We start from the raw sequence: 27,196 nt of genomic DNA on the forward strand, positions 1-27,196 counted from the left end.
TATTACAAACTCCCAATATAACCTGATTGTCTTTCAGCCGTCATTTTTGTATAAACCTTTGTGTAAGTTTTGAAATATAATAATGACTTCCACTGATGTTAGTTGTGTAACATACACAGCCTGCCTTTAACCTGTCATGACCTGCAGCTTTGGCAGTTCTTCTGATTTCCTCCTAGGTGGTGTTCTTGAGCTCATCGCCGTTGTCACACGCTCTTCCCACAGGTTCGTTTCGTGGATCATCAGCAGGAGCATAAGAGGAGCGGATTCCCTGCACCTCGCTGCCAGAGTGTTGTCACCTTTTGGTACATCTGTTTCTGAGAGCTAAAGTAGCGTTCTAGTCAGTTTCACATATTTTCCTGTCCTGTCCTTTCTTGTGGTTCCTAGGCTCCTGACATCCTGAGGCTCCACACGTAGTGCAAGGTCTCCAGTCCAGACCGAGAATCTGGAGAATCCCTCCCTGTTCCGTTCCGCTGTGTTTCCTGAGCGAGTTACTCCAGCAACCCGATCAACCTCCCGGACCAGACACTCCTGTACCACACATCAACTAATCTTTTGCTAATAAATCCTTAAACGGTTCTCCTGAGAGTTTCCTTGCATGTGGGTTCGGAGAGTTCAAAACAACATGACATAACCAACCTTAGCAATAAATGAACCACTTATTATTCTCCACCTCTGTAAACTTTTTCCATCAACTGTAATATGGAGCTTGCACTCCAATAACAGCATACATGTATCCAAACCTGAGGCTCAGAAACATGATGTGTGCTAATAGTTTTGAATTAGCATGGTGATGCAATTAACAAAAAAAAAAGATCATTGCTCAATTTTGCTCAAAAATATTAGCGCTTACAGCAGTTTTGGGTTTCTCCACTTTCCTTGGATTACCACTATGAATGCAAGCAAAGGGCCAATCAGTGAACAGAAGGAAAAGTTGTAAATGATGAAGTCGATTTTATGCTCTGCTTTAGAATTGTAGACTGCCTGTAGTGTTAGCAATGGCAGCGTGGAAAGCAAACAAAGCTGTTCAGTTCATGTTGGCCATGCATCCAAATATTGAATTTACGTTAACAGTCATCTCGTTCAGCTTGGCTCTCGTCTCTTTGCCGTGGACGACGGTTGTTTACAACACAGGCAGCCTCAAGCTGGCAGCTACATAGCTGCAAACATTAGTGATTATGTAAAATGTAAAACTGTTCAACACAATCCACACCTACTAGAAGCAATCAGTTCTCGATAGCCGAAAGCCCAGATCTTCTGTTCAGAGAAAATGAAGTAGGACAAGCGGCTGGTTTTTACCAGTCTAATATTTTTAAGGCCTCACTGTGCATGATACTTTATCCAGAAAACAGGGCTGAAACAATTCCTCAAATAATTTCTGTACCTCAAATACTAAAACTCCAGAAGGAAAATTGTCTCCTCTGAACTTTGTTAAATATATTGTAATAAATTCTTTGCCATCTTGAAACTGGCCCTCTGTCTCTTTAAAAAGCTGCAGTTCTTTCTGACACTCCTCCTTCAATATGTCATCTCAACAACATTTGAGTATTTTTCAGTGCATTGAACTAAGAAATAATAATGAGCAGTTCTACCAGCTGTTTGCTGGTTGCTTCTGGCAGTAGTCTGGAGGAGATGAGTGGGGGAAAATGTAGAGGAAGGGTGTTCTGTAACATGGAAGCTGGGACACTGCAGCGCCAAGGAGGAGCTGTGTGGAAAATGTGGCGCTCAGTGAGAGCAAGAATTTAGGCCCCCAAATGTCGACCATGGGAGATTTCAGGATTTAAAACATAAAATAATCAAAGCAACAATCCAGGTATCAAAAAAAGTCAATCTTACATAATATTGGCCCTTTAAGCTGTTTTTATATAATACAAGCTTTGTTTGACACCACTTGAAACACAAGTTAGATAATTACAATTAGGAGAGATAGTTTTCATCTTCTTAAACATAAGGGCAAACATAAGGCATAAATGTTTTTTTCATAATAACAGAATGCAGAAAAATGTTAAGATTAAGCAAATTTTATGAATAGAATTTACACAACAGTATTTTACATTGAGACTTAATGAGGAGTCTATGCCACATCTCATGTTCCATGTTCACTAGAACCCTGTGAGTCCTCTTTCTGCCACATCAGATCTGGTTTCCATATGGAAGATGGGACAGTACAGACCTGCTAATCCCCTGAAACTCTTTTAAATAGCCCTTGTTATGTGAAGGGAATTCGAGGAGTAGGAATCAAAGTCTAGGGGTTGTGTTCTGCAATTCTGCAGCAGTTAACAGCCCCACCAAGCAGTTTGCCTGCTGCTGTGCTGACTGAAAGCCACCAAACACAAAGCTTGACAAGTTGCTTGCAGAGTCTGTGTGCTTGGTTTTGCATTCCACAACTGGTCCCAGCAGAAAGAAACTTCTCAATCGTCAGACCAAGACCACTGGAGTGATGAGAAGGTAATTAGCCCCCTCTTTCCCCCGCACCCGAACACAACCACCTCTGCCACCAGACCTCTTGCAGCGACTAAACATTTGTGAGTCAGATTTGGCCAAAAGGATATGAGTGGGAAACTTCAAAACCTGCTCATATTTCTGAGGATGTGAAAGGATTTGTATAACGCATTCAGATTTGATGGATTTTCCCATGTTCCATGTGGACAGCCGTTTTTTGTTGACATTTTCAAATAATGAGGCCCTTATGTGTAGGGTTTGCTTTTCACCTGTGGTGCAGGGTTCTGTTTCTAGTTGTCAGGTAGGGATGCTGTGCAAACCATTCCCTCGTCTGTTCCAGGCTTATGGAGAAGGACTGACATGCTGGCTTCCAGGAACCACAGTAAGTACTTTGACTGTCGCCACAGTCAGGAAGGAACAATCAGCTATAGAGTAGTGTCTATCATGACTTTACTAACATCTACCTTATTTGTGAACAGCAATGATATGGAGATTTTATGGTGCAGTGACATTTTCCAAGGAAAGCTGTACCTCAGTAATTTTTGAAATGACCATAGCCATCAGTAAAATGTGAAGACTAATATACAAGAACAAATCTAAGTTAGAATTGAAGGAGAGACATTTAACTGCTTTGACCTGAGCTCCTTGGGAAAGTTAATTTACCACTCTGACTAACATGGAAATCTGCCATTGATTGCACTCTTTGTTTCCTGCTCTGCCAGACTGAGCTGACAGGAAAACATGCTTGTGCTTACCTTTGATTTTTATTGTGTTGCAGGTACTGAAATGGAACATATGTTTTGGATTTTTTTAATTTTTTGCCAGATCTTTTCAGTGGGAGCTCAGTTCAATGGATACAACTGTGATTCCAACTTCCATAGTCGCTTCCCTGGTGAGAAACTGGAAGGAAAAAAAGAGATGTTCATATTTGCTTTTATAGAAATGACCAAATTACTTAAAGGAAATCACTGTAGCGTATATTTTTTAAAGAAATTATTTTTATATTACATGTTTTAGAATGTAGGAAACAATACATCTCTTTTTACATTTCACAATCTAATGTGAATGGTGCAGTGGAGAAGCTGGCTGTGGGTTTGATATATGCAAAAATTTCATGTGCAAAACAAAATGCTAGGTATTTTTGATGTCTTTCAAAACGTGTTTGTGTGTATGTGTGTCTTTCAGCTGAGCGGGATATCAGTGTGTACTGTGGGGTTCAAACTATCACTCTTAAGGTCAACTTTTGTCCGGTACTTTTCTCTGGCTACACTGATTCAGATTTGGCTCTAAATGGTCGTCATGGAGATGCACATTGTCGAGGATTTATTAATAACAACACATTTCCTACAGTTGTGATCTTTAGTATTAGCTTGGCAACATTGGAGTCATGTGGAAATGTCCTGTTGGTAAGTAGAACACAGTTTAACAGTCTAGATTTTATACAGAATGTTATTCTGAAAACTGAAAAGAAAATAAAACCCAAGTATAGGGTTGATTACATTTACACACCCCTTCATGTAAAGGGAAAAAAATTTCTATTATCAATTTAATTAAAACTAATTTGCATTTTTGATAAACTGCATTATTGCTAAGCTCACAGATTTCTTTTGTAAAAATGTTCTTTTTCTGGTGATGTCTCCCTCAACACAGGTGTCCACAGCTCAGGGACCCAATGCCTATGGAAATCTCTCTCTGGTGCAAATTGGAAACATATCAGGTTATATTGATACCCCAGATCCACCTACTATCATCAGCTATCTTCCAGGTTTACTCTACAAATACAGTTGCAGTTACCCCCTGGAGTACCTGGTCAACAACACACAGCTGGCCTCGTAAGTCTCATGTTTCTTAGCTTTCTTCTAGAGCTCCTAGAAGAACCCAAGAAGTTCTAGGAAAATTAAATGTTATATTCCATCTGACATTTCACATCACTTTTTATTAAAGTGGCATAAGTGAACTCAACTTACTTTTAACATAATGTACTTAAGACTGTATTGGAATACAATTAGAGGTGCATCAAAATAGCCACAGCAAAACGTTAAAACTACTTGCAGTTTTAAGAAATTAAATAATTGAATTACTGTACTTTAAATCTAAACTTGCCAGAAATCTGCCATTAAACAATTTTGAGTCTATATGTGTGTGTAAATTATGTCAAAGGTAGCTATCTAAAACTCAATAAGATGGAAAAACTATGATGTTTGCATCACTATAGTTGATTGTAGTTTTATGTTGAAGTTTTTTGGGTTTTTGTTTTTTTTTACTAAAGGTCGTCAGCTGCAATCTCAGTGAAAGAAAGCAATGGTACATTCATCAGCACGCTGAATCTGCTGCTTTACAATGTAAGTTCAAACAGTTCTTCACAATATGGTCAACTTTTTTTTGTGTACTTTTAGTGAGAGTTCACATTGATGCATGAAAAGACACAAGTTTCCTAAAACGTTTTCTGCATCGATACATGGTTTGTTACCCTTGATTTTATTTTTGATTCTTGTTGCCCAAAAACTCAACTTTGAGATTAAAATGAACAATTAAGTATAGGTGATAGAGGTGACTTTTTTGTTAGGTGTGTTTGAACAAAAACAATGACAGGAGGAAGATCTGAATGTGATGGTTCTTTCTTTATAGGACTCATCATACATTCAGCAGCTGTCCATTCCTGTAGCAGGACTGACTCTGAAGACACGAGTGTTTGCAGCTGTCAAAGCCACCAACCTGGACAGGAGGTACTCACAGGTCAACCTGACAGGAAAACAACTGTTACTTTTTCATTTCCCACTAGTGTCAATGGATTTTTCTTGCACAGTTAGTCTCATTCATATGTGACCAATTTTATTACAATATTTTAGAAACAGGTTATTGTCACACCATCAACTCAGATGCAGGACCTCCTCCCTGGAGGCTGAGTTGTTGTTGTTGTTGTTGTTGATGTTGATGATGACATCACCACAGTGGCGTCATCATCAACAAATTTGACAATGGTGATACTGTTGTTAAAAAAAGAGCAAAAGAAGGGACTATTGTGTCAATATTTAAGTATAAAGGTGGAGGAGACCTTATATTGCTTAGGAAGTTCAGTATTGGGGCACACAGTGAACTACTGTTGCCAGAATGTTGCCATGTTTATATGGTAAAATTCTGGCTACCACAGGTGAAGGTATTTTATTGTAAATTGGGGACATTTTTAGGGTGTGTGGCATTCTCTATTAACTCGTTTCCTCTGAATGTAAACCAATGTGAATCAAGGGCAACGGAAATAGAGTCTTTTTTCTGACAGAGGGGCCACTATCAACTCCTGGAAAGATAGTGAATAATATATATAGTAAAGCTGCTTGTTTCCATGGTATTTTGAAACAACTAGTTTGTAATTTGGATACATTTTGAAAAGGTTTTTTCTGCATTCACAATGATATATTTACTAATGAATGTCTAGACATGATTACTTGTTGACTGTTTGCAAGTGATCAGCTCGACTTTTGGTACGGGTATATTTGACACAAACAGCATTGTTCCAGCAATCAGGGGCTTATTTTCTCTGTTACCAACAGAAGAGAAAATTCAGTGCATTTCCTCCCATGACTTGATCAAAAAACAAAAAAAGCTCCATGGAGGACTCGTAGTCAGATAAAAATAAATGCCAAGAATAAAATCTCAGCTTCTTAAATGTATTAAAAATATTTCTGTCATGATTTGGTGGTGATGCAGAGGCAGCAGACCCAGGATGAGATGAATTAGATGGTTTAATGAAAAAGTCAAAATCCAAAAGACCAGGCAACACAAGGAGCACAGGGCAAATGCTCACACTGGTGACAACAGGCAGAAAAGACAAACACAACAAGGAACAAAGAACACAGATGGGGTTAAATACACAGAGGGTAATCAAGGACACAAGAAACACCTGGGAACAATCAAGGGGAGACAGGACAACACAAAGACACAGAAACGCAACATAAACACAGAACAGGAACAGATCTTGACAATTTCTATGAGAAGATCAAATATGATTTTCGTTTTGAAAAATTGTGACATTGTTATGTTTTATAATCAATAATAATTCATTAGTACTCCTTTCCATCCCTCACTAACACAAACATTACTTCAGCATAAATTTTCTCACTCAAGTAATTTATGTTACTGTTAAACAGATGGAACGTTCTAATGGACTATTGTTACACTACACCCTCTGGGAACCCGAATGATGAGCTTCGCTATGACCTTTTCTTTAGGTAACTCAAAGTATTAAAAAACATTTTTGATACAGTTCAGTTGATAAGTTTAACTTGTCCTCTTTTCTAATTATCTTTTATAATGTTTTGTTTCCTGAGCCAGCTGTGATAAGGACCCACAGACTACTGTCCTTGAGAATGGGAAAAGCCAAATGGGTCGCTTTGCCTTTGAAGTATTCCGTTTTGTCAAGCACAAGAATCAGAAGATGTCCACTGTGTTTCTGCACTGTGTTACCAAGCTATGTCGAGCAGATGACTGTCCTATGCTAATGCCAGTGAGACAAACAAAAACAACATTTGCACAAACACATTGGAAGAGTGTTTAAACAAAGTGTGATTACAGATTTTTTTAAAAGGGAAAGGATATGAGTGGGAACCTTCTCAGCATCCAACACATTCATCTGATGTATAGCCTTAGTGTCCAACCCTGGTCCTCAGTGTCCACTGTTGGGATGTGTTACATATCCATTAGCCTAAACAGTTTTTACTCTAAAGGACTCATTAAGAGAATGTCGAAGGACTGGATTTAAGCTTACATGAGTTTGAATGAAGCAGTTCCACTGGATACAAACAGAGGCAGGGTTCAACAGTACCTTCTATTTGATTGGTCTCATGTAAAACTGAGCCTAAGCAAAATTCTTAGCATATTTATGGATATTTATGGATTCATTACAAGTGTTTGAAGCCTCAATTTCTTGTAATTTTGATGTTATGTAGTTTCATGTTAAGTAGTGCTGCACCGACTGCAGTTTTCTGGCCCATCACTGATTACTGATCTTTTAAAAAGCCTAACATACCAATTCCGATTTTGGCTGATACCAGTTTTTTGTCTGAAATGTTGCTCAATATATAAAGAAAATTGCTGAATTGGCAACAATGGGGTGTAAATGTGCAAACCAGCTTTTGCTTTTCTTTTCATGGGAGAAAAGAAAAGCACCTTTGCCGAGGTTGATATCATCGGTGAATAAGATCGGCTTCACATGTAAAAATTGGCTGATCACCCATCTTCCAAAATTAAAGAAATCAGTACTGATAAATCAGGTGGCCGATAAATTGTTGCACCTGAATGAGAAGGTTGCAGTTTCAGCTTCCAAGCATCCATCAGTTTGAAGCTCCTGATGGGACCAAGCACAAAACGCACAAAACGCATAAAAAAACCAGTGGTTGCTTTTGCTGTACAAAGAGAACATATTTTCTCATCATTAAACCATAGTCACTGAATTATATTAAATTTGAATTCAAAAATACTTTAATGAACGCAAAGGGAAATGAAATAAATAAATTAAACCACATTTATCATACCAGTTTGTCTTAATGACCACAGTGAGGGACTTTTTTATGTTCTGTTTGTCATAGATCTGTGGCAGCAAGAAAAAGAGAGCACTTTCCGAAGAGAAACAATCAATCAAGTCATCAGGAAATGCTGTTCTGACTGCGGGGCCCATCATCACTCGAAGTGGTACAGACTACTCTTCATCCTCAATAATGTTCCCAACCTGTGTACAGCAATCAACCTGCTCTTCTTTGCTAAGAAGCAGCTCTCAAATGAAAACACAAAGGCTTGTTCTGAACAGTGCACTTCTTTAACGTGGTTTCAACTAACTGGAACAAAGTTCAGTGAAAATGTGTCTGTTCCAGGTAATCTAATGAGGGTCGTTTTCCTCATGCCTTGGGCCTCTCTTACAGCATGGCTCATTTGTGCCAATGGTACTCTCAAAAGGTTTAGAAAGGGTGGTCAAAAGGGGACGTCTGAAAATCTTGGGGACCAGATTGTCGTAAAGCAAAATACGTAAATATAAATAATGTCATGTTTATGGAATGGAGTCTGAAAATTTGAAGTGGCTGCCAGTTCACTAAAAAATATTAAGAAATCTCATTGATTTGAAGTGTGTATATGGCCTAGATTTTATGAATGATTCTGTTAATAAGCATGTTAAAGCAGCATTTTTCAGCTGAGGCAAAGGGCTCATGCAATGATATAACTTCTGAGACAGTTTATGTTTTCAATTAAAAGTATATAACATGTCTAATAATTTTGTATTGAGTTGTTAATTTAGCTTGAATGTAATTACCTTTTTTTTTTAATTCACAGATCAAACACCAAGTAATAATTCTCAGCTGGGTAAGCACTCCAATTTGTGTTATTGCTTTGACTTAAATAAAATGTTTAATAGGTTTTAACTTGAAGACACAATTTTCTGACACATTTAGAAAATAAAATCAACTCAATATTTACAAGAATGATGTACAGTATGAAACAAAGACAATAAGACATAATTTACTGTGTTATGTATGTATGTAATACATACATTCATAAATGTTTATGTATGAGACATGTATTCTATCAATCCATGGCTCACTTGAAAGCAGATTCTAATTTTGAACATTTTTCTTTTGACCCTACTGCAGAGTCATTTCAATTCATAATGGGGTCTTGAACTGATTTCCAGAAATCCAATTATACTTTTTCAAAAATCAAATAAAAATCTTGCCAGTGGCCTCTTTTGTGGTTTTATAACAGAATTAAAATGGAAGCCATCAACAGCTGAAAATACAATGATGATGACTCCCTTGTCTGCTGGTTTTAAAAGGGTGGGGAATGGCTTGTATATCATCTACTGCTGTCTGTTTTACATAATAGAAAATCACCATGCTGCTGTTTTAGCAAGAGCAAGTAGAGAATGTGTGCATGAAATATGAAAAAGGTTAACAACTTCTTTGTTTCTTTCCACTGCTGCAGCTCTTCTGAATCCCCCAGAGTTTCACATGAACACAGTGACCAGCATACTCATCTCAGGAGTGATCATTCTGAGTGTTATAAGCATTTGCTTCTTCCTCTTCTCCCTAGTGCTCCCAAAAGGCAGGAGTTCTCCTGTCACCACTGTGTCTGGTGTCCGAAACACGGCCTTCAGTTGAACTCTGGAACTCAGCTGAGTGTTGGCAAAGAAGCCAACACTCAGCAAGTGGACACAAGAGACAAGATACTTTTTCATGTAGTTGTTTACAAGAATAATACAAATGTTAATTTAGAAAACTGTTATTCCTGAAAACAAGCATTAGTTTAGATATACTGTATAACTTTGTATATATCATAATATGCCACCTCAGATTTGCAGATAATATTGTACACTGGTTGACTGTATATTCTATCAAACATTAAGCTCCTATATACATATATAATAACTGTTTCTCAGTGGGGAAATTCAGGTGTACCAGCAGAAAAGTGACAGGAAAATGAAAGCCTGTAGATTCACAGACATGTAAAAAATAAGGGCAAATTTAAAAGATAAAAAATAGACTTGATAGGCTGTCAATCCAAAAGAGAAAATTGAATTCAGATTAAATATGATATGGTGTTGGTCTGCATGCGTAAAGCCTAACTAAGATAGGTTTAAAAAGCTTTAAAAATGAAATAATGGGCAAAAATATAAATAATAAAAAAAGATGATAGTTCCATTTTAAATGTATGTAACAAAACGATAAGGTGTGGAGAGGATGAGAATGCTCTTTTATGTGAGTAATTTTTTGAAAACGAATTTTTCCTTCATTTCTTTTAAAATCTGTTCACATTCCCTTAAAATGTTTAAGCCTTGTGGCAGTCATGAGCCAATCTCTTTTTATTTTTGCATGTGCATGTCGTTCTCAAAGTTGTTTGTAAAATATTGACTGGTTGTGCTGGTAAGGTACAAACTGTCCATTATTGTGCATGTTGCATATGTTGGACTGACTAACTAAAACTTGCTGAGTGTTATATTTCAAATCAGAAAAATAACTGAATTGGATCAACAAGAGATTCAATTCTGAAAAACTTAGAATCAAATAGAAGGCAACGATTTAACAAGTCATTTTTTGTTTCTGTATCCCCAGTGGAAAAATTTAAAATTTGTGATGCCATATTTCTTTATCATCTCAATGATGTCAACAAAAGAGGGGTCCAGTGCTATGAATGCTGGGAGATGCAGTTTGATCAGTTTGCTTTAGAAGTCCTTTGGAAGGCCACCAAGATGGTTGGAGAGAGGCACCTGCACCCCTCTAGGGAGAAGTGTGTATGATGGATGGATGGATGGATGGATGGATGGATGGATGGATGGATGGATGGATGGATGGATGGATGGATGGATGGATGGATGGATGGATGGATGATGGATGGATGGATGGATGGATGGATGGATGGATGGATGGATGGATGGATGGATGGATGGATGGATGGACAGAATTCCACCAATACAAACCTAAAAACACATTGAAATATTTGTCACATAGAAATAATGAAAGGAGTCAAAAGATTGCCTACTTCTTCACGGATGACTTTGAAGAAGTATGCAATCTTCTTCAAAGTCAGAAGAAGACTTGTTGATCAGTTCATGTCAACATGACATGAAATTTAAAAGATTTAAATCTTTTAAATTGCTGTGAAACAGAAAGATGTGTGTGTGGGAGTGGGGATTGTTATTCTTTTCAACTTGACAAACCACTTTTAAACACTGCTCAAATCAAGAAAAGTGCTGTTTATTTAGGGCAACTGACATGGAATATCAAGTACAAAACAGAATACAACATATGCATAACATATTCAATAATATACCAAGGTTTGGTTAAAAACATACAAAATGTCCATTCCACTTCAACAATGACAAGTAAGTTAGTGTTGTTCTAACACTGACTTACCTCTTGTTACTAACCTTTGCAGAAGAAAGTACATTCAAATACATTTTCATAGTGGTAGGGAAAAATAATCATCTCTATTTCCAAAGTGGATTTCAATGATCAACTTCCAGTTCACTGGAACTTCTACAAAACAGATGTTAATGCATTTAGCTGTACTGAACTATTTGTGCTCCCACTTCATTATGTTAAACTGACAAAAACTGAAAGAACTGATTCCAAATTTAATATTTGTAAGAATTTGACACAATTGTGCCCAGATGTGACATTTTTTTCTTCTTAAAAACTACATTTTGTGACATTGTTGTTTAGCCTAATATGTGCTAGCTACATGTGACCTGGTGTGTAGCGTCTTCATGAAGTTGTAGCAGTGTAGTTATCTTAGTGCTGCTGTGTTGGATTTGTAGACATCAGAGGAATGACTGATTGCAAATTTAAAAGTACTTTTGTGATGTAAATTTTAACACAAAGCCAAACATCCATAACAAAACCTAAACTATCCACGATGAATGGTACAAAGAAATGAAAATGTTTTTTTGTAACCTAACAGTTCCAAATATATTCTTAAATTATTTTTATCTTGTATTTTGGAAAAGTATTTTCAGTCCTTGCCTCTTCCATAACTTTCTAACCTCCTTTGAAACAATACATTTAATACAAGTTAATGTGAAAGAACATAATTTTCACTCCCAAAGATTCAAAATACACAAATCAGGGAACATTCACAATGAGTACATGTAATGTGCTGCCTGAGAATATCATTTGTTCATAAGAGCTCTCTGTCATGCAGCACCCAGACCTGGCTTTATGAAAGAGTGTTCATATGACAAGAGTTATGTAAAAGTCATATTGAAATGAATGTTTTTGAGCAAAACATTTTAACATCAGGCTACAACTGAGTCACTGAAGGAACATGTATTCAAGTTGTGTTTATTTATTAAGCAAAAATGCTTTTCAAATCAAAAAAACAATCTGAAATAGTAAAGTGTTTATTACACATCAAGGCCTGACTCTTGTCAGACCTGTAGAATTAGGAAATCACCTACCGTAAATAAAACATTTCTGGCAACAAGCAGCAGGTGGATCTCAAAAAGCAACATATTATTTTCTAACTTGCCCCAAATTCCAGGAAGGCAGCAAACACTCATCAGTTTGGAAAATCTTACAAATGCCTTTCTAAGGCTTTGAGACTCCAGTAAACTACAGCTGGAGCTATTAATGACTAATTCAGAGAATATGGAACAACCAGGAAACATTATAAAGAATGACTTAGCTGCATGTCTAGTTACATCAGAACTGACAAAGCATTAAAAAAAGCAACATCCCTCCATTGAAACAAGGAGATGTGATGTTCTGGGGCGGCTTTGCTGTTTTACCTGACTCACTATATTTTATGAACCAATAAATACTGCTCTTTACCAGAAAACCCTTTCGAAGAATGTCCATGAGTTTGTGAGCTTAAACTCAAGTATTCAAGTTATTAAAATGAAGGTTTTTAAATGACCTAGTCAAGTATGAAGTGAAATCAACTGAGGTGGTCTGGAATTACATTAAGCAGGCTAATTTTACTCTAAATTTTACAACTTGACTAAATTAAATCCTTTATAGAAAGAAATAAGGGTTGGCCGAAGTTCTTCTTCAGAGATTTAAAGATTTATTACCAGTTACTGGAATCGCCTGATGGCAGGTTTTGTAGCCAAAGGCGCAACAGCTGTGATACCTTCTGGAGGAGGGAATTAGCTGAGATAATGCTTCCATCAACTTCCTCTCCTGCTACTAACGTTTTACTTTCATGAATATTAAAAACAATCCTACATTAGCTCATCTGCTTCTTTTTTGTGTCTCTGCTGTGTCTTCTAAAAACCCCCATTGGGTCGTTTGGACTAAGCCAGGTTCTGCAGGACGGTTCTTCTTGTTAAAGGCGAGTTCTTCCGCTCTACTGTTGCTACATTCATGCTCAGTATGAGGGATTGCTGTAAAATCATCAACACAGTACATGTGATTGTTGCTACATGCTGGTCCAGGAAGAGTTAATACTGCAAGTCAATGACTCGATGCAATCTGCAGGGTTTTATTAGATAGAAACTTTTTAAACTTCACTGGATAACTATTTGAGCATACTGTAATGTCTAATAACCAGGATCAGCTGGAATGTATTTGTGATTAAATTGAAAAGAGATTTTGTAAAGTGCCTCGAGATGACATTTATTGTGAATTTGTGCTACATAAATAAAACTGAATTCAATTCAATTCAATTAAAATGAAATGAATTGAACTGTGGGCTGTGCAGTGGTGTGGTTGGTAGCACTGTTGGCTTGCAACTAAAAGGTTCTGGGTTTGAGTCCCAACCTGGGACTCAAAAGATAAACTTTTTATCTTATTAAGGGCATTTCATTCAATAATAAAATTAAGCCTTAAATGTAATTATATTTCCCAGCACTGGAAAATCCATAAGCATTCTATAAGCTTAAATTCTTTGATTAACTTCTATTTTTTAATTAATACAATAAAATAAATACAAATGTCTGTCTGTCTGTATGTGACCATTGTAAAATGTCAGGCTGATTTAATTTAATCTAGATACAAATACTAATATTTAGAGAAAGTTAAAAGGCTAAACTTCTAAGTCATTTACGATTTGTCAAGTTTGTAGCTTTTAAATTTGTGGTTTTAAGTTAGAAACAACAGACACAAAGTAAACTTCTGTATGTGAAAGGTTTGTTAAACACTAGATATCAGTCCTGATATCTAATGTCTAAAATATACACAAAAACACACACACACACACACACACACACCCACACACGCACACACACGCACACACACCCACACACACACACACGCACGCACACAAGGCCAAATGCCTTAAAAAAAAACACAAAGCAGATGTGGTAATCTGTGCAATAAATAATGCAAACAACACTATATACAATTGGTCCAATGCGATTAGTCTGAATAAATCTCTTAATATTTGAAATGGTTACTTTACCTTGAAAAAGCAATGCTCTTTCTTAAATCTTGTCAGAAAGCTGAACAAAACCAGTGGTGTTTGTTGGAAAATTTTACAAAGTCTGTTAGATGTGCTAAAAACATTTGATACTACAGTTAGTAATACAGTCACTATACTAATAATTAAACACAACAACTACTTGTTAAACACAAAAGTCTTTAACAAATAGAACACTTTAACTTTGATACAGAAATCCCAAATGAAATGTATCTGAGTTTGGAGGGGACTTTACTGCTCAAGATTGTCTAACTATGTACATTTTTTAAGACAAAGTGTATATTTAATTCCCTACTATGTTCAATAATACATTACAACAGAAACCAGTGGAAAAAATATAATAACCTCTGAAATTGCTTCAGGCCCATTTCTGATGCAGAGTTGTACCCCTTGTAATCTTGTTCTTTCTTCAGTCAGGCTAAACTTATAGAATGAAAGGATATAGGATGAAAAGACAAATCAAAATGTCTCAGGACTAAGATGTAGCTCTGACTGTGCAGGATGATTAAGAGAGTTCTTGTGATGAAGCTGCCATTCAATCACTTACACATATACTTTTTTTTTCTTGAAGTTATGGTTTCATATGAGGATCTCAACGATGTCTGTGTCTACCTCTTGTTGGACTGCTGGAGCTGAAGGGAGAGCTTGTTGCTGTGAATGGGACTGCACAAGGAACCTCCGTTCAAAGGTGCTGCTGTGAAACACTGGAACTTCTACACAAAGATGACAAAAAACAAGAACACATGTAAAGGTCCAACAAAGGTTTTAAGATGAACAATGAAAATCTGTTCAGTGAAGTTAACCCTGATCTTTCTTTGGTTTGATCCACAACTTTTATTGTTCATCTATTTTGCCTCAGTCTTTTACTTGCTCCTTCATACAGTTTGAAGTATTGCACACAACTAATAATATCTTTGTGCCCAGAAAAACATTTAAAAACATACAGGGCTAATAAAAATGGTTTCTTTTCTTGTGAGCAACCTAAGCTGGTGCTACCTAATCTTTCAACACAGTATGTCAAAATATTGACTGTACATTATGAATAGAACAAGACCAGTATGTAACCATTCAAAATTCAACAATGAAACCAAATAACTAAACTTATTTATGTAATGCGTACATTGAGAAGAACCGTGTTTGAAACAGTTCTACAAAAAAATCAGAAAATGAATTTGAAAGAGCTGATGATTTTATAATCCTACAAGCTAGCATGTGAGCTGACCTGCTAAGCGATCTGGGATGTAGACCGGGCTGGGGCTTGACAGGCGGGCCGGCAGGGTCATACTCTGCAGGACTGAAGGGCTGGGCTTGCTGGCTTCTTGGCTTTGACCCTTGTCAGTCTGTGTGCAGCTGTCCCGGCTGCCTGTCTTTGAGTGACCTGTAGTCATCGGGGTGGTAGAAAGTACGGGGGAAGGGGATGACGAGATGGATTCTGTCCGCAGAGACTCTGTGCGACACTCTGGACCCAGCAGAACTCCTACACAACCATAAAAAAAACTGAAAAACTTCTTGTAGAATTAACAACTGATTTTAGTCCCACCCTCCTCTACCTCTGATTTGTTTTAGTCCAACTTACCTAATGAACCATAGTCTGCTTTAGGAAATAAATGACTCTTCATAGAAACATTGTGTTATTAGTCAGGCTGTCTACAACTTTGGAGTGGAAATATAAAGGAAATACATTGGAATCAGCTTTTTCAACATTTCAACAATAAAATGACATTCTGCTCTTGCAGCCCTAGTTTGGGAGTTTTCTTTTGGTGAGTACACTCGGAGCAACAGTTACTTAACTGTCCAGGACTATGACCAGTATACCAACCTGAAATTATTACTTCCTGTCCAGGAGACAAAACTGTACCAACCCAGGATATCCTGCCTTCAATAGTAGGTATACTTCAACTCCATGTAAAGTATATGACTCAACTTCTCTGTTAGCTCTTGACATCTTGTGATGTTTAGCATATTGCTCATCTAACTGGCTAACAGAAAGTATCTCTCTCTTTTGTTTTATCATTAAGCTGAGCTAATGGCCCACAGATGGAGCCACCTTAGTTTCTAACAAGAAAGAATAAAAACACTACTATCTATGAATACATTATAACATTAACCTGTGAAAGAAATATAATAACCTCTGAAATACTAAAGAAGTGTCCTCCTTTTCAGAAACCCAAATCTGGTCACCCTACTTTATAATATTAATGCCTTTTTAGAATATTTATGACTACTGAGATGTAGTGGTTTGCAATTTATTTGTAGTATTGAGACAGAAATGAAAAATGTATTTTATGTTCTCCTAGATAATCTAATTTAATAACTTGTTATATTCTTTTTATTCTCAGTGCTTTGTAAATTGGTGAGGCTATAACAGTTAATAATTTCATTTCCAATTTAGAGCTCAAGTTTCACCTGTAGTAAATTAGAAGAAAAAGAACAATATGTTTATACCGAGGCTTCCCTTCCAGCTGGCATCCTTGCGCTCCTCAGTGATTGGTGAGCTGCTAAGCCCAAGGCTGAGCGAAAGAAGTCCTGAACCACTTGGACCAGTGTTGGAGATGGACATCAAGGATTTAGAAGGACGCATGGCAGATGGTGCATCAGACTTCATGGGTTCCTTCTTAGAGCGCTGATGAAGAACCTTTATCATGGCATCTTTCTCAATGATCTGGGCATGAAGATTCTTTATCCTGCATTAATGAGGAATTAACTTTGAGTTAGATCAGGATACAGAGACTATACAGCAAAAAGTGTCAGAGTGGCAAAAATAAATAAACAAATAAAAAACGAGAACTCTACCACACTAACAATATGATTGTTCAAAATCAGGAGAATTGCCATTTCACAGTGTGTCTTATCTGGATTGTTTTATAATGCTTCATCAGATTCATTTCCAGAAATGGTACTCCATGAGCAAATCTTGTCCTTCTGACTACTCTGACTCAGTGTGCATGCAAAACCCAATGCAGGACAGTTAATCTGGCAGAGCTAATCTGCTTATTCTCCGTGGCAGCTGAAGGAGGAGCAGCTCATCCTGCTCTCTCTTGTCCTTACTGATAACTTTGCCTGAGTTATTTTTAAAGTGACAGTTTTTATAGTTACATTTTACTTTTTCGACATCATAACTGGGTTACTTCAAACCTAAAGGACTGAGGAATTTTCTTACTTTTATTTTTTACCTACTTTTCTTCATCTCCAAGTTGAACCAGGACAAAATGCCTCCGGCCGACCCCAGAGACCTCAGCAGTATTATACAACGACTTCAGTCTATAGAAATGAAGATCAAACTGCTGGAGGTGAACTTTGAAATCAACGCTAACTGTGGAAACGAGACAACTCTTCCTCAAAACGACGGAGAGGTCGTACGCCTCGCATCAAGCAGCCCACCCTGGAACGCTCTGGGCGCCAAGCCGAAGCAAAAGTCTCACACCGCGGATCCGATGAGACGACTGTCAGGGAGAACCCCTCACCTGGACAAATCGGCGTGGCCGGCTCTGAGCCGAAACCCACCTTCAACTTCAACACCTGCTCCACCGAGGAAAAACAAACAAGCAGCTGCAACCAAAACAGCTCCACCGACTCCCAAGGACAGAGCGACCAGCCCAGACCTCAAAACATTCTGACCCTGTGGGAATCCCACTGAAAAACAGATTTTCTGCACTCCAGCCTGAGCCTCTGAGTGAAACCTCACCATCAAACATCAACAATGAGGCAAGACCAACACATCCACCCCCCAAGACCCTAAAGGACAAAGCGACCACCAGGAAAACGAAAGGTACGCCAAAGTGCTTATTGTTGGAGATGAAGCAATAAATGGAATCAGTCACGTCTGCAATCCCAAGAAAACCAGAGTGATTTCTTTTCCTGGTGACACTGTGTCTGATTTAACTCGCAAAGTTCTCTCTCTAACCGCTGATCAGCCAGATATTGAGTGTTTAGTTGTGCATGTTGGAGTCAACGATCTGGCAAAGCAGAAATCTGAGATTCTGAAAAAGGACTTTAATATTCTTTTGAGCACTATGGGAAAATTGAAAATGAAGTTATTTCTCAGTGGTCCAATTCCATCACCTCAATGGGGAGACGAAAAACACTCCAGGCTGGGCATGATAAACAAATGGCTGATTAAAAGCTGCTCTACCAGCTCAGTGACCTTCATCGATAACCTCTGGATCTATTGGCAGCGCTTTCACCTTTTTGGAAGAGGCGGACGCAATCTTAATAAACATGGGATAAAGATACTCACTGCAAACCTTTTTTATTTTATCAATAAGGACAACAACGAAATTCTGCCTGTTGTTGCTACTGATCTGATCCAAATAGTAACTCATCGCTCTCATCAGGCGTTTTCCCCCAGGCTTTGAAAACAGCAGTAATCAAACCACTGATAAAAAGAACAATCTAGACAAATCACTACTGCAGAATTACAGGCCGACCTCTGACCTCTGACCTCCCATTCATCAGTAAAGTTATTGAAAAAGCTGTTTAAACAGTCGAATAGCTTCCTAATGATAACCAACTATTACTGAATGGACTGGAGAGTTGGGTCGGACTCTCCGGTCCAGAGATTAACTGGTTTGAATCTTACATAAAGAACAGGGATTTCTTTGATTCAATTGGAAAATTCTCATCAAAGAGGTCAAAGGTCACATGTGGGGTACCCCAAGGTTCAAACCTAAGACCCTCTTATTCAATATTTATATGCTCCCACTGGCTCAGGTTATAACAGGAAATAATATTAGCTACCATAACTATGCAGATGACACACAGCTCTACATTATGACATCACCAGGTGACCTTTGACCCCATCCAATCACTGAACAGAACACCTTAACATCTCCCATGGCCTTTTCCACAGCAATTAACATCTTGGACCATGTGACCAAAACAACTTATGAGGCATTGTTATGGATATTTTTGGACTGAGGCAGACAACTCAAATATTGAGCTTAATGCAGCTCAATATTTGATGGGCCAATGACTCACATGTATGTGACTTCAATGGCCCTATAGTTGAAATTGTTCTGACTCAAAGATGTAAGCTTTTTACTCTCAACCATGTTCAGTACAGAACAAGCTGCATGAAATTTCTTCAAACAACAAAAGAAGTCCAGTTATCTCCTATTTTAAACACATTGTGCAGCATATTTGTTCCCCAACCTGCTCTCCATATCGAGACAGCGACGATTGGCCATTAGGATCTCTTCTTCTTCCTTCTGAATTCGAGCTTCAACAGAAGTATCATAGCTGTTGCTCGGAGAATGATTTATCCCTGCTGCAGACGTATCCCTACAGCACAAGAGACAAATTTTCAAAAACAAGCAGAAGGTGATGATCTAGACCGGAGGTCTTTATCTCAAGTTCTCAAGGGACATTGTGCTGCAGCTTTTTTTTAACACATTTGAATCAAATGACTGAATTACCTTTCAGTATGTAGTCAAGTTAACAAAAGTCCTGCTGCTTCAGCACACTCCTCACTTCAGATGTGCTGAAGCAGAAACACATCTAAATGTTGCAGTGCACCGGTCCTCGAGGACTGGAGATGAAGACCTTTGATGTAGACTGAACTAGATTGATCATTTGGTTTTATTAGTTTGTTTATTGTATTTCTTACTTACAGATGTACACAACAATAATACAGTAAGTGAGAAGCTTCCTTTCATTTGCAAACTAATGCACAATGAACCACCATAGATTCAATGTTCAAATACTTGTTCTATGAACGTGTCCATAAAAAACAAAGTCTGGACATAAAGCTGGTGAAAAATCTAGTGATGGTTTCAGAAGTCTGCATATCAGAGACAACAACGTCAGGTGGGTAAATCTCAAACAGACATTTTGAGGAGACAGACAAATTGCTTACATTTTATACTATTAGATTCTGCTGAATTCCCAAACAATTCCCATTCAGCCTTTCAGACATTCACATTACTGATGTTCGTATTTGGTGGTACAGTTCAATATTTGTTATCTTGTAAATAAAAAAGTGTATAATTTCAGCTATTGTAAACTATACTTTCTAGACATTAGAAATTTAATGTTCACTTAAATTTCACTTAAATTTTTCATTAAAAATTTAAGTGAAATACTGCTAGCAACACTAGCCCAAGTCAGCAGTAATGCATGGCTTTTTGGGAACATCTAAGAGATAAAATTAGCATTACAAAAAACAAACAATTCCAAGTATTGTAAGTGTATATGGAAGAACATTTGTTTCCAGAAATCACAATACTATTGAAACCTTCCTAGTTAAAATTGTTCCTCAAGGAAGAAAATCAAATTTTTAAATTTATAAGTGTATCAGAAAAAAGTCTTACTAAATTGGTATATTATTTTAATTTCAAATATAAATAAGAACTGTTAAAAAAAATTTTTTAAAGAATAAATTTTACAGAAAACAAAACCAGATTTTTATTTTATATCGCTTTCTATGTTGATGTATAACACTTATTTTCTATCAGAAACAAAGTTCTCGGTTGGAAAAACAAACCTTTTAAATCAAATATTTACCATGGTATTACTAGGCGCTTGGCTGGTCATGCACTAACCGGTTAATGTGTGGTTGGATTACTGTGATTTCATCACATTTTTATCATAATAAAATTACAGTAGTCCTGTAATAGAATTACAAAAAGTTGGCATTTTACAGTAGTTCATGAAACTGCATAGTTTGGCTGAATTACCTTTCAAGTAATTCAGTTTAAAAAGTTTAATTAAAATTTTAAATTAACATTTAAAAGTTTAAATGTGAACTTAATTTACCAAACTCTCAAAAAATGTTTTATTTTTTTCTAATTAAAAAAAATATATACATATATATTTTAAAATCACTTTATTTTATTGTCAATTAATTGTCAATCTGAAACAAAATATAGTATTTTGCAACAGCAATATTTGCTTGTTACATAGAAGTCAAAGTATTGCAACCAAAGTGAAAAATCCTCTGATCTAAAAACATAACTGATACCATCCTCATGGTAATATTACATTGAATGTAATGAATTAAATAATCTTTACTAAAACAAAAGTGCCCAACGTCAAAATTTCCAAGCAAACTGCATGTCAAAGTCATAAAAACAATGTTTTAGCAGCTTTTCATGTAAAACTTGCAGACAAAATTCTAAATGTCTGTCATTTTCTTGCTTTGAAGGGAGGAAGGAATTCAGTAATGTCAAATTTTGAAGTTACATATTTTTCAAAACTTTATTGGAAACCCAACAATACATCTTAAACATTTGGGCAAGTTTAAGACTTAGTGAAAAGCCAAACAAAACCAACATGAATGAGTTCTGAATTAGTCTCAGTCCTGAACTTCTCCAGAAATCATCAAAGGGTTGCTAGAAGATAAAGAAAGAAAAACATGTTTTAATACATGAGATATTAAACTGCATTGATGTCAGTTAAAGACAGACAGCATGAAAAGGAAAGATTTAGAGGACAGACACTCTCTGACCTTCCTTCGTTGTAGCTGTCCTCCTGTCTGTCTATTAGAAATGGACAGAACAGATACAGAGAGACGGGCAGAGAAAAAGACAGACAGTAAGAGAGATGGAGGAATAGAACTGATTGTGTGTAAATGTGTAATTTTACCATTTTAAAAGTTCTACTAGTTCATGCGGGTTCACTGCTGTGTTTTGCAGAAGTCGTCCTGTTGGTTGATGTCACTTTTGTGTTTGCAGCTTTTGTTCTTCTATCTGGATTGAGGCCTATGAATCACCTAGAAACAGATAGAGGACAGTTTAAAATTACCATTTTGTTTTTAAGTACATATTACATTTTTAGATTAGATGTCTGTAAACTACCAAATATGTTTTGTAAAGGCATTACTGAACTACTTCTCATAGTTCTCACCTATGAAACAATACTCTAGGTGCCAAAAGGAGCTGCTGGACCCGCTTGGGCCCTTGATGCTGTTTCCTGAAAGAAAAACTATGTTCAGTGATATTAGTTTTAATTTTAACTTAATACTCAGGTACACAAAAACATTTCAGTAGACAGATACTGTACATTCTGATGTTTCTATCCATATACTATGTTTGCAGACAGAGACACCTTCTGTACCTTCTGTGCCTCTATCTGTAGACCTAAGGTTGGCAAATACAGTAAGATGGCAATATCTCACTATGTCTTCCATCCATCAGTCTATGGACAGAAGGACGGAAGTTACAGTGACACACAGACAATTGGAGTATCTGGGCAGGTGAGAGGGGTGAGTGGTCAGTCTTGTATCCCCCACAACATGCCTCCCTGGGTGGTTGCCCATAGCAGAATCTGGAACTGGCTGATTAATCACAATTAATCATTATGCCTAACTTTGTAGGCTTGAAATATAAATATGCACACAGCTGTGCAAACTCCTCTTGCTGTACGCCACGGGTCTCAAACTCCAGTCCTCAAGGGCCGCTGTCCTGCAGTTTTTAGATGTGCCACAGGTACAAAACACTGGAATGAAACGGCTTAATTACCTCCTCCTTGTGTAGACCAGTTCTCCAGAGCCTTGCTAATGACCTAATTATTCTGTTCAGGTGTGATGCAGCGGAGGCACATCTAAAGGTTGCAGGACTGCGGCCCTCGAGGACTGGAGTTTGACACCCCTGCTGTACGCCAACGATTTAAAATCCAAGCAATTATCTTACTTTTGTTATCTCCTATACTCAATAGCAACTAAGAGAAATTTACTCCACTACGCACGCATACAAGTGATATCAAACTTGTTCAGGAGTCAACTGATAGATAAGATCTATTTTATTAGATCTATTTTAGTTTCTAGTTCTTGGATGCCCCACCATTTAATGATACCATAAAGTCCTGCAGTTCTTGGTGGCTGCAGAAGATGTCATGCAATCATTTGAATCAGCTGTTCTGGTGTAGAGGCACATCTAAAACATGCAGGCAGGCAGGGGGACCCCGAGGACCCCTGCCTGCACTGAACTAGACAACCCTCGGCGGGAGAGAGGCTCTGATGTCAAAATAGACGGTGCGATTGATCTGCGTTATGTAATATTAACACATATTAACACATAGGACTGTCAACATTAAGGCGTTAGCGCACGCGATTAACTTGAACATTTTTTGTGGGAGAGAAAATTTAAAAAAACAGTTGAGGTATCCTATCCTCAAACGATTTCCGCAGAAAGACCAGAATAGTGCCATCTGCATATTCTAGGTTAGCATTTCCCAACGGGGGCAGTACCGCCAGGGGGCGCTGGCGGAAATTTTTACAAAAGGACGGCGCTGAGATTCCTTTAGCGTTTGCTCGAAGGTAAACTTTACACCTTAAATGCACAACAATACCAGTTTAGACTTTGAGCAACTTACTAAAAACTGTATTGTGTAACATCAAAACATCCTTGGCTGCAACTGTATCGATGGCAGCTCTTCTTCTCTTCAGTGTTTGTAGCTTTTTGGCGCAGCTCCGCGGTCCTGCTACTGGTAGCTTCACCGCATCAGTTCAGCGTTACACCAGCTAATGACGGTGCTGTTATTCACTTGTCTGGTGTCTGATTTTCAAATATTTGATGTTTTATTGAGGATTTTTGTACATATGTTTGGCAGTGCTGTGATCATGTCAAAGCAGCAACTTATATTAAAACGTGTTTTATTGCCCGCTTCCATAGAAGAACAACAGAATATTGCTCTTATAAACATGTGATGACTAAAATCACGATACACTCACCGTGTATCCCTCTGAAAAATGAACTAAGATAAATGAAAAAATCCATCCATGGGTGATACCACAGAGACCGTTCATTTGATACCGTTAACCTCGGTGCTGAAAGTGACCCGGTATGAAACGGTAGTACCACAGCACTTTTGAATTTTAATCATCAGAATACCTGAACTAAAAGGTTGACGACAGTCTGCTGTTCTAAATAAATTAAATAAAAATCTAAATTAAATACAGAAGAATAAACTGGTATGGCAAGACCTTTCGAGTATTAATTAACACAGAGGACTATATGGCAAGAATAAACAGACGCTGCTTTCAAATAAAAGGTAAAATAACATTATTGAAGTGCCATGGAGTTTTTTGAGACCACATCTAAGAAGAAATATATTTTACAGACCATAACAATAAGGAGCCTATTGCTTATTTATGTTTTTAATTAGATTTTTTTATTTCATATATTTATTTCTTCAATATTATTTTTCATGACGGTGTTAATGTCATGAGGCTGTTCAGTGACTCCATAACACTTTCAATTTGACTCACTAGGATTTGATTGTTCTTTGTAATTTTTGTCCAGTAAAACTATTAATCTATAAATCAATAGACAGGCTTGTATAAAGATTTAATCCATGTTTCTGTCCCATCTGGAACTTTTACTTTTCCACTGAAAGCTCTGGTTTACACAGTAAATGCCATGCGGGTGAAATTTTATGGATGATACTCTGATGTCCCATTCTCCTGAAGGCAGCACAGAGCTGCACCACCATGACAGAAACACCAAAGAGAAGAGTTATGATTGACATGAATGCAGTTCTACCCATGTTTTAATGCTGCAGAGCACTGTCTTTTTGCAAATACTTCAAAGTTCAGACTTGTATTGTTGTACATCTTTTATCTGGTCATTTTGTGCAATATTTAACATCGTATGTTAAAAATGGCACAGAACAAGAACATGTTTTTCCTCTCTGATTGGCTGCTGATAGGCCTGCCGATTTTAAGTTGAATGTCCATTCATTGCATTTTTTGTAGATGCCTGTAAAAATAATTTCTATTCCCATGGCTTTTTGTTCTTTGGGAAATTATTTTGGACGATAACTTCAGAAACAACCATGAAAATCAAAACATCAACAATATTGATAGTAATATTTATAATACAATACTATTCAGTGCAAAGTAGCCTACAGATTCTTTGATGGGGTGGTGAGGGACCTGGATGATGGATAGCGGGGCGCCGGCCCAAAAAGGTGAGAAACACTGTTCTAGGTGAACTGAACTAAAAAGCACTTGTGTTGCACATAAAGCTAGCTGAGAAATAACCGAAGTTAACTTTAGCAAACAAGTGAGAGTAGCTCAATATAACCACATAAAATATATTTTCTTACACAAACAAACACAAAACGCAAAATAATGTTTTCTTTAAAAAGTACTTACCTGGTGAAAGTCATTGTTGGCCCCGCCGTCTAGTCTGTGAACGTTTGCCTCCAGCCGGTAAGTATCCCACAATGCAACTGTTCATTACAGATTTACAGTACATGTGTAAATTTCCGCACGTGATCCAGCGGTCCTAACGCGTCCCATATACTTTCCATACGCATTTCAGATCACAGTAAAGAGCTGTATTTTCAAAACCCAGCCACCTTACTGTATTTTCATGTTGTAGTTTTTACAGCCATTTGTTACAGGACAGCTGCTTACAGCGCTGCAAAACTTAAAGTGTGTTTCTGGAGATGCTCCTGATTAAACTCATAATATGCTCTTTGAGCAGCTCTCTGATAGCAGATGGCATGTCCGTTCTCCACAGCTAAACTATTGTATTGTTCTGGAGTTTGCCGTGAGGTAATCACTAGCCAATCAGGGAATGGTGCCAGCTGTCAATCAAATCGCTTCTGTGCCATACCTGGCTCGGTAAGGCTAGTACTACCCCTGAAGTAGGTATGAAAATCAGAAAACAGCCAGCCAGAGCCAGGTCAGATCTACTAATGGGAATAATTTTCCATTAGTAGATCTGACCTGGCTCTGGCTGGCTGTTTTCAGCCTGGGGTCCTGGGGTGGACAGGGATCAAACAGGTTAGAGATGGTCTAATGGGAATCTGCCTAATGATGTTGGCTTAACTCCAGCCGATTGACAGAAAGGCTACCAGTTCTTTTTTGCTCTCTATTCACCTTCTGTGAATGTCCACAGAAGTCCAGGGAGGGAGTTGCCATTTCATCATGACTGTGATTGTCAGGTACTTAAACTCAGTATTCTGACATCACCGTCAGATTGAGGGGAAATCAGAATTTGAACTGTCTACATAGTTTTTTCATGAGCTTAGGAAAGATTCAGCCTGTGCTTGGTTTCCAACTTATGGTGCAAATTGAGCATTATGACCAGTTGTCATAATGTTGTAAAGCAAGACAGACAAGATAAACAGATTTTCATACACAAGACAAAATTTAGGCTTGAAACCTGATGTTGTCTTCAACTGCAGAAATCTCACCTCTGCATAGCAACGGACGCAGCAGCATCCAGGGCAAACTGCCTCATGACACTTTCCTCTAAATACTTTTGCTCCCATTTAGTCATGTCAGCCTCCAGAGCCAGAATGCGCTCCTCCTTCTCTCTTAGGTGCTCCATTAGGGCTGTGGCATTGTACTCTGATGTCACCAAGCCGCTGCTCTGTGAGGTTCCTTGACGCTGAATGGCATGATTGACACATGAAGATTGATGGGAAAAAAACAAACCATGCAGAAGACACAAGAAAAACATTTTCTAAAAGTTCACACGTTCATCTCCGATAGTCTGAGTTCCTTTTAATAGCTCTATATTCCATCATTGTTATCAATGTTTTGGTTTTGTTAGTTAAGATCTGTACAGCAGTATTTTGGACAGCAGTAGGTCCAAAAGACAGCTTCATCTTTGCAATCATTATCAACTGAAAAACGTAGCTCAAAGAACAGTATGCAGCAAACTAAATTACATTATTGTCATCACTGTGGTGGCTTACTGGTTACATGTTTTGTAATCAGAGTGAGAGCTGCATTACCTTCCCTTCCACTTGCGCATGAGAGAGCATTTAGGTTTAAAGAAAAAACTGCTCTGAATTAAGCATATTAATCAATAGTTAATTTTAGCTAAAAACTAGCAGTGAACTATCACAGGGTTGATACAGAACGGTGGAGAAATATTTTAGGAATACAGAATTGTGAAATGGTTAC

At 37.5% G+C, this 27,196-nt stretch overlaps 2 protein-coding genes across 4 annotated transcripts in view; one reads left to right on the forward strand and one right to left on the reverse strand.

The window, feature by feature from the left end:
* Positions 1 to 3,180: 3,180 nt before the first annotated feature.
* On the forward strand, positions 3,181 to 9,581 carry zpld1a (zona pellucida-like domain containing 1a). The gene is made up of 10 exons (XM_044141548.1): positions 3,181 to 3,331; positions 3,625 to 3,845; positions 4,090 to 4,271; positions 4,709 to 4,781; positions 5,068 to 5,165; positions 6,585 to 6,665; positions 6,769 to 6,940; positions 8,022 to 8,124; positions 8,758 to 8,787; positions 9,406 to 9,581. The coding sequence occupies exons 1-10, from the start codon at positions 3,181 to 3,183 to the stop codon at positions 9,579 to 9,581; spliced, it is 1,287 nt and encodes a 428-aa protein (XP_043997483.1).
* Positions 9,582 to 11,153: 1,572 nt separating this feature from the next.
* The window catches only part of amot (angiomotin), a 45,299-nt gene continuing 29,256 nt past the window's right edge, over positions 11,154 to 27,196 (reverse strand). For all 3 annotated transcript variants that reach the window (XM_044141549.1, XM_044141551.1, XM_044141550.1), the window contains 5 exons: positions 26,479 to 26,675; positions 19,489 to 19,617; positions 16,783 to 17,021; positions 15,560 to 15,814; positions 11,154 to 15,050 (listed from right to left, as the gene is read on the reverse strand). In XM_044141549.1, coding sequence (XP_043997484.1) covers positions 14,917 to 15,050; positions 15,560 to 15,814; positions 16,783 to 17,021; positions 19,489 to 19,617; positions 26,479 to 26,675 — 954 coding nt within the window. In that variant the 3' untranslated portion in view covers positions 11,154 to 14,916. The remainder of the gene's footprint in view (positions 15,051 to 15,559; positions 15,815 to 16,782; positions 17,022 to 19,488; positions 19,618 to 26,478; positions 26,676 to 27,196) is intronic.

Source organism: Gambusia affinis, linkage group LG15 (assembly GCF_019740435.1).
Source record: "Gambusia affinis linkage group LG15, SWU_Gaff_1.0, whole genome shotgun sequence".
In the NCBI taxonomy this organism is placed as follows: domain Eukaryota; kingdom Metazoa; phylum Chordata; class Actinopteri; order Cyprinodontiformes; family Poeciliidae; genus Gambusia; species Gambusia affinis.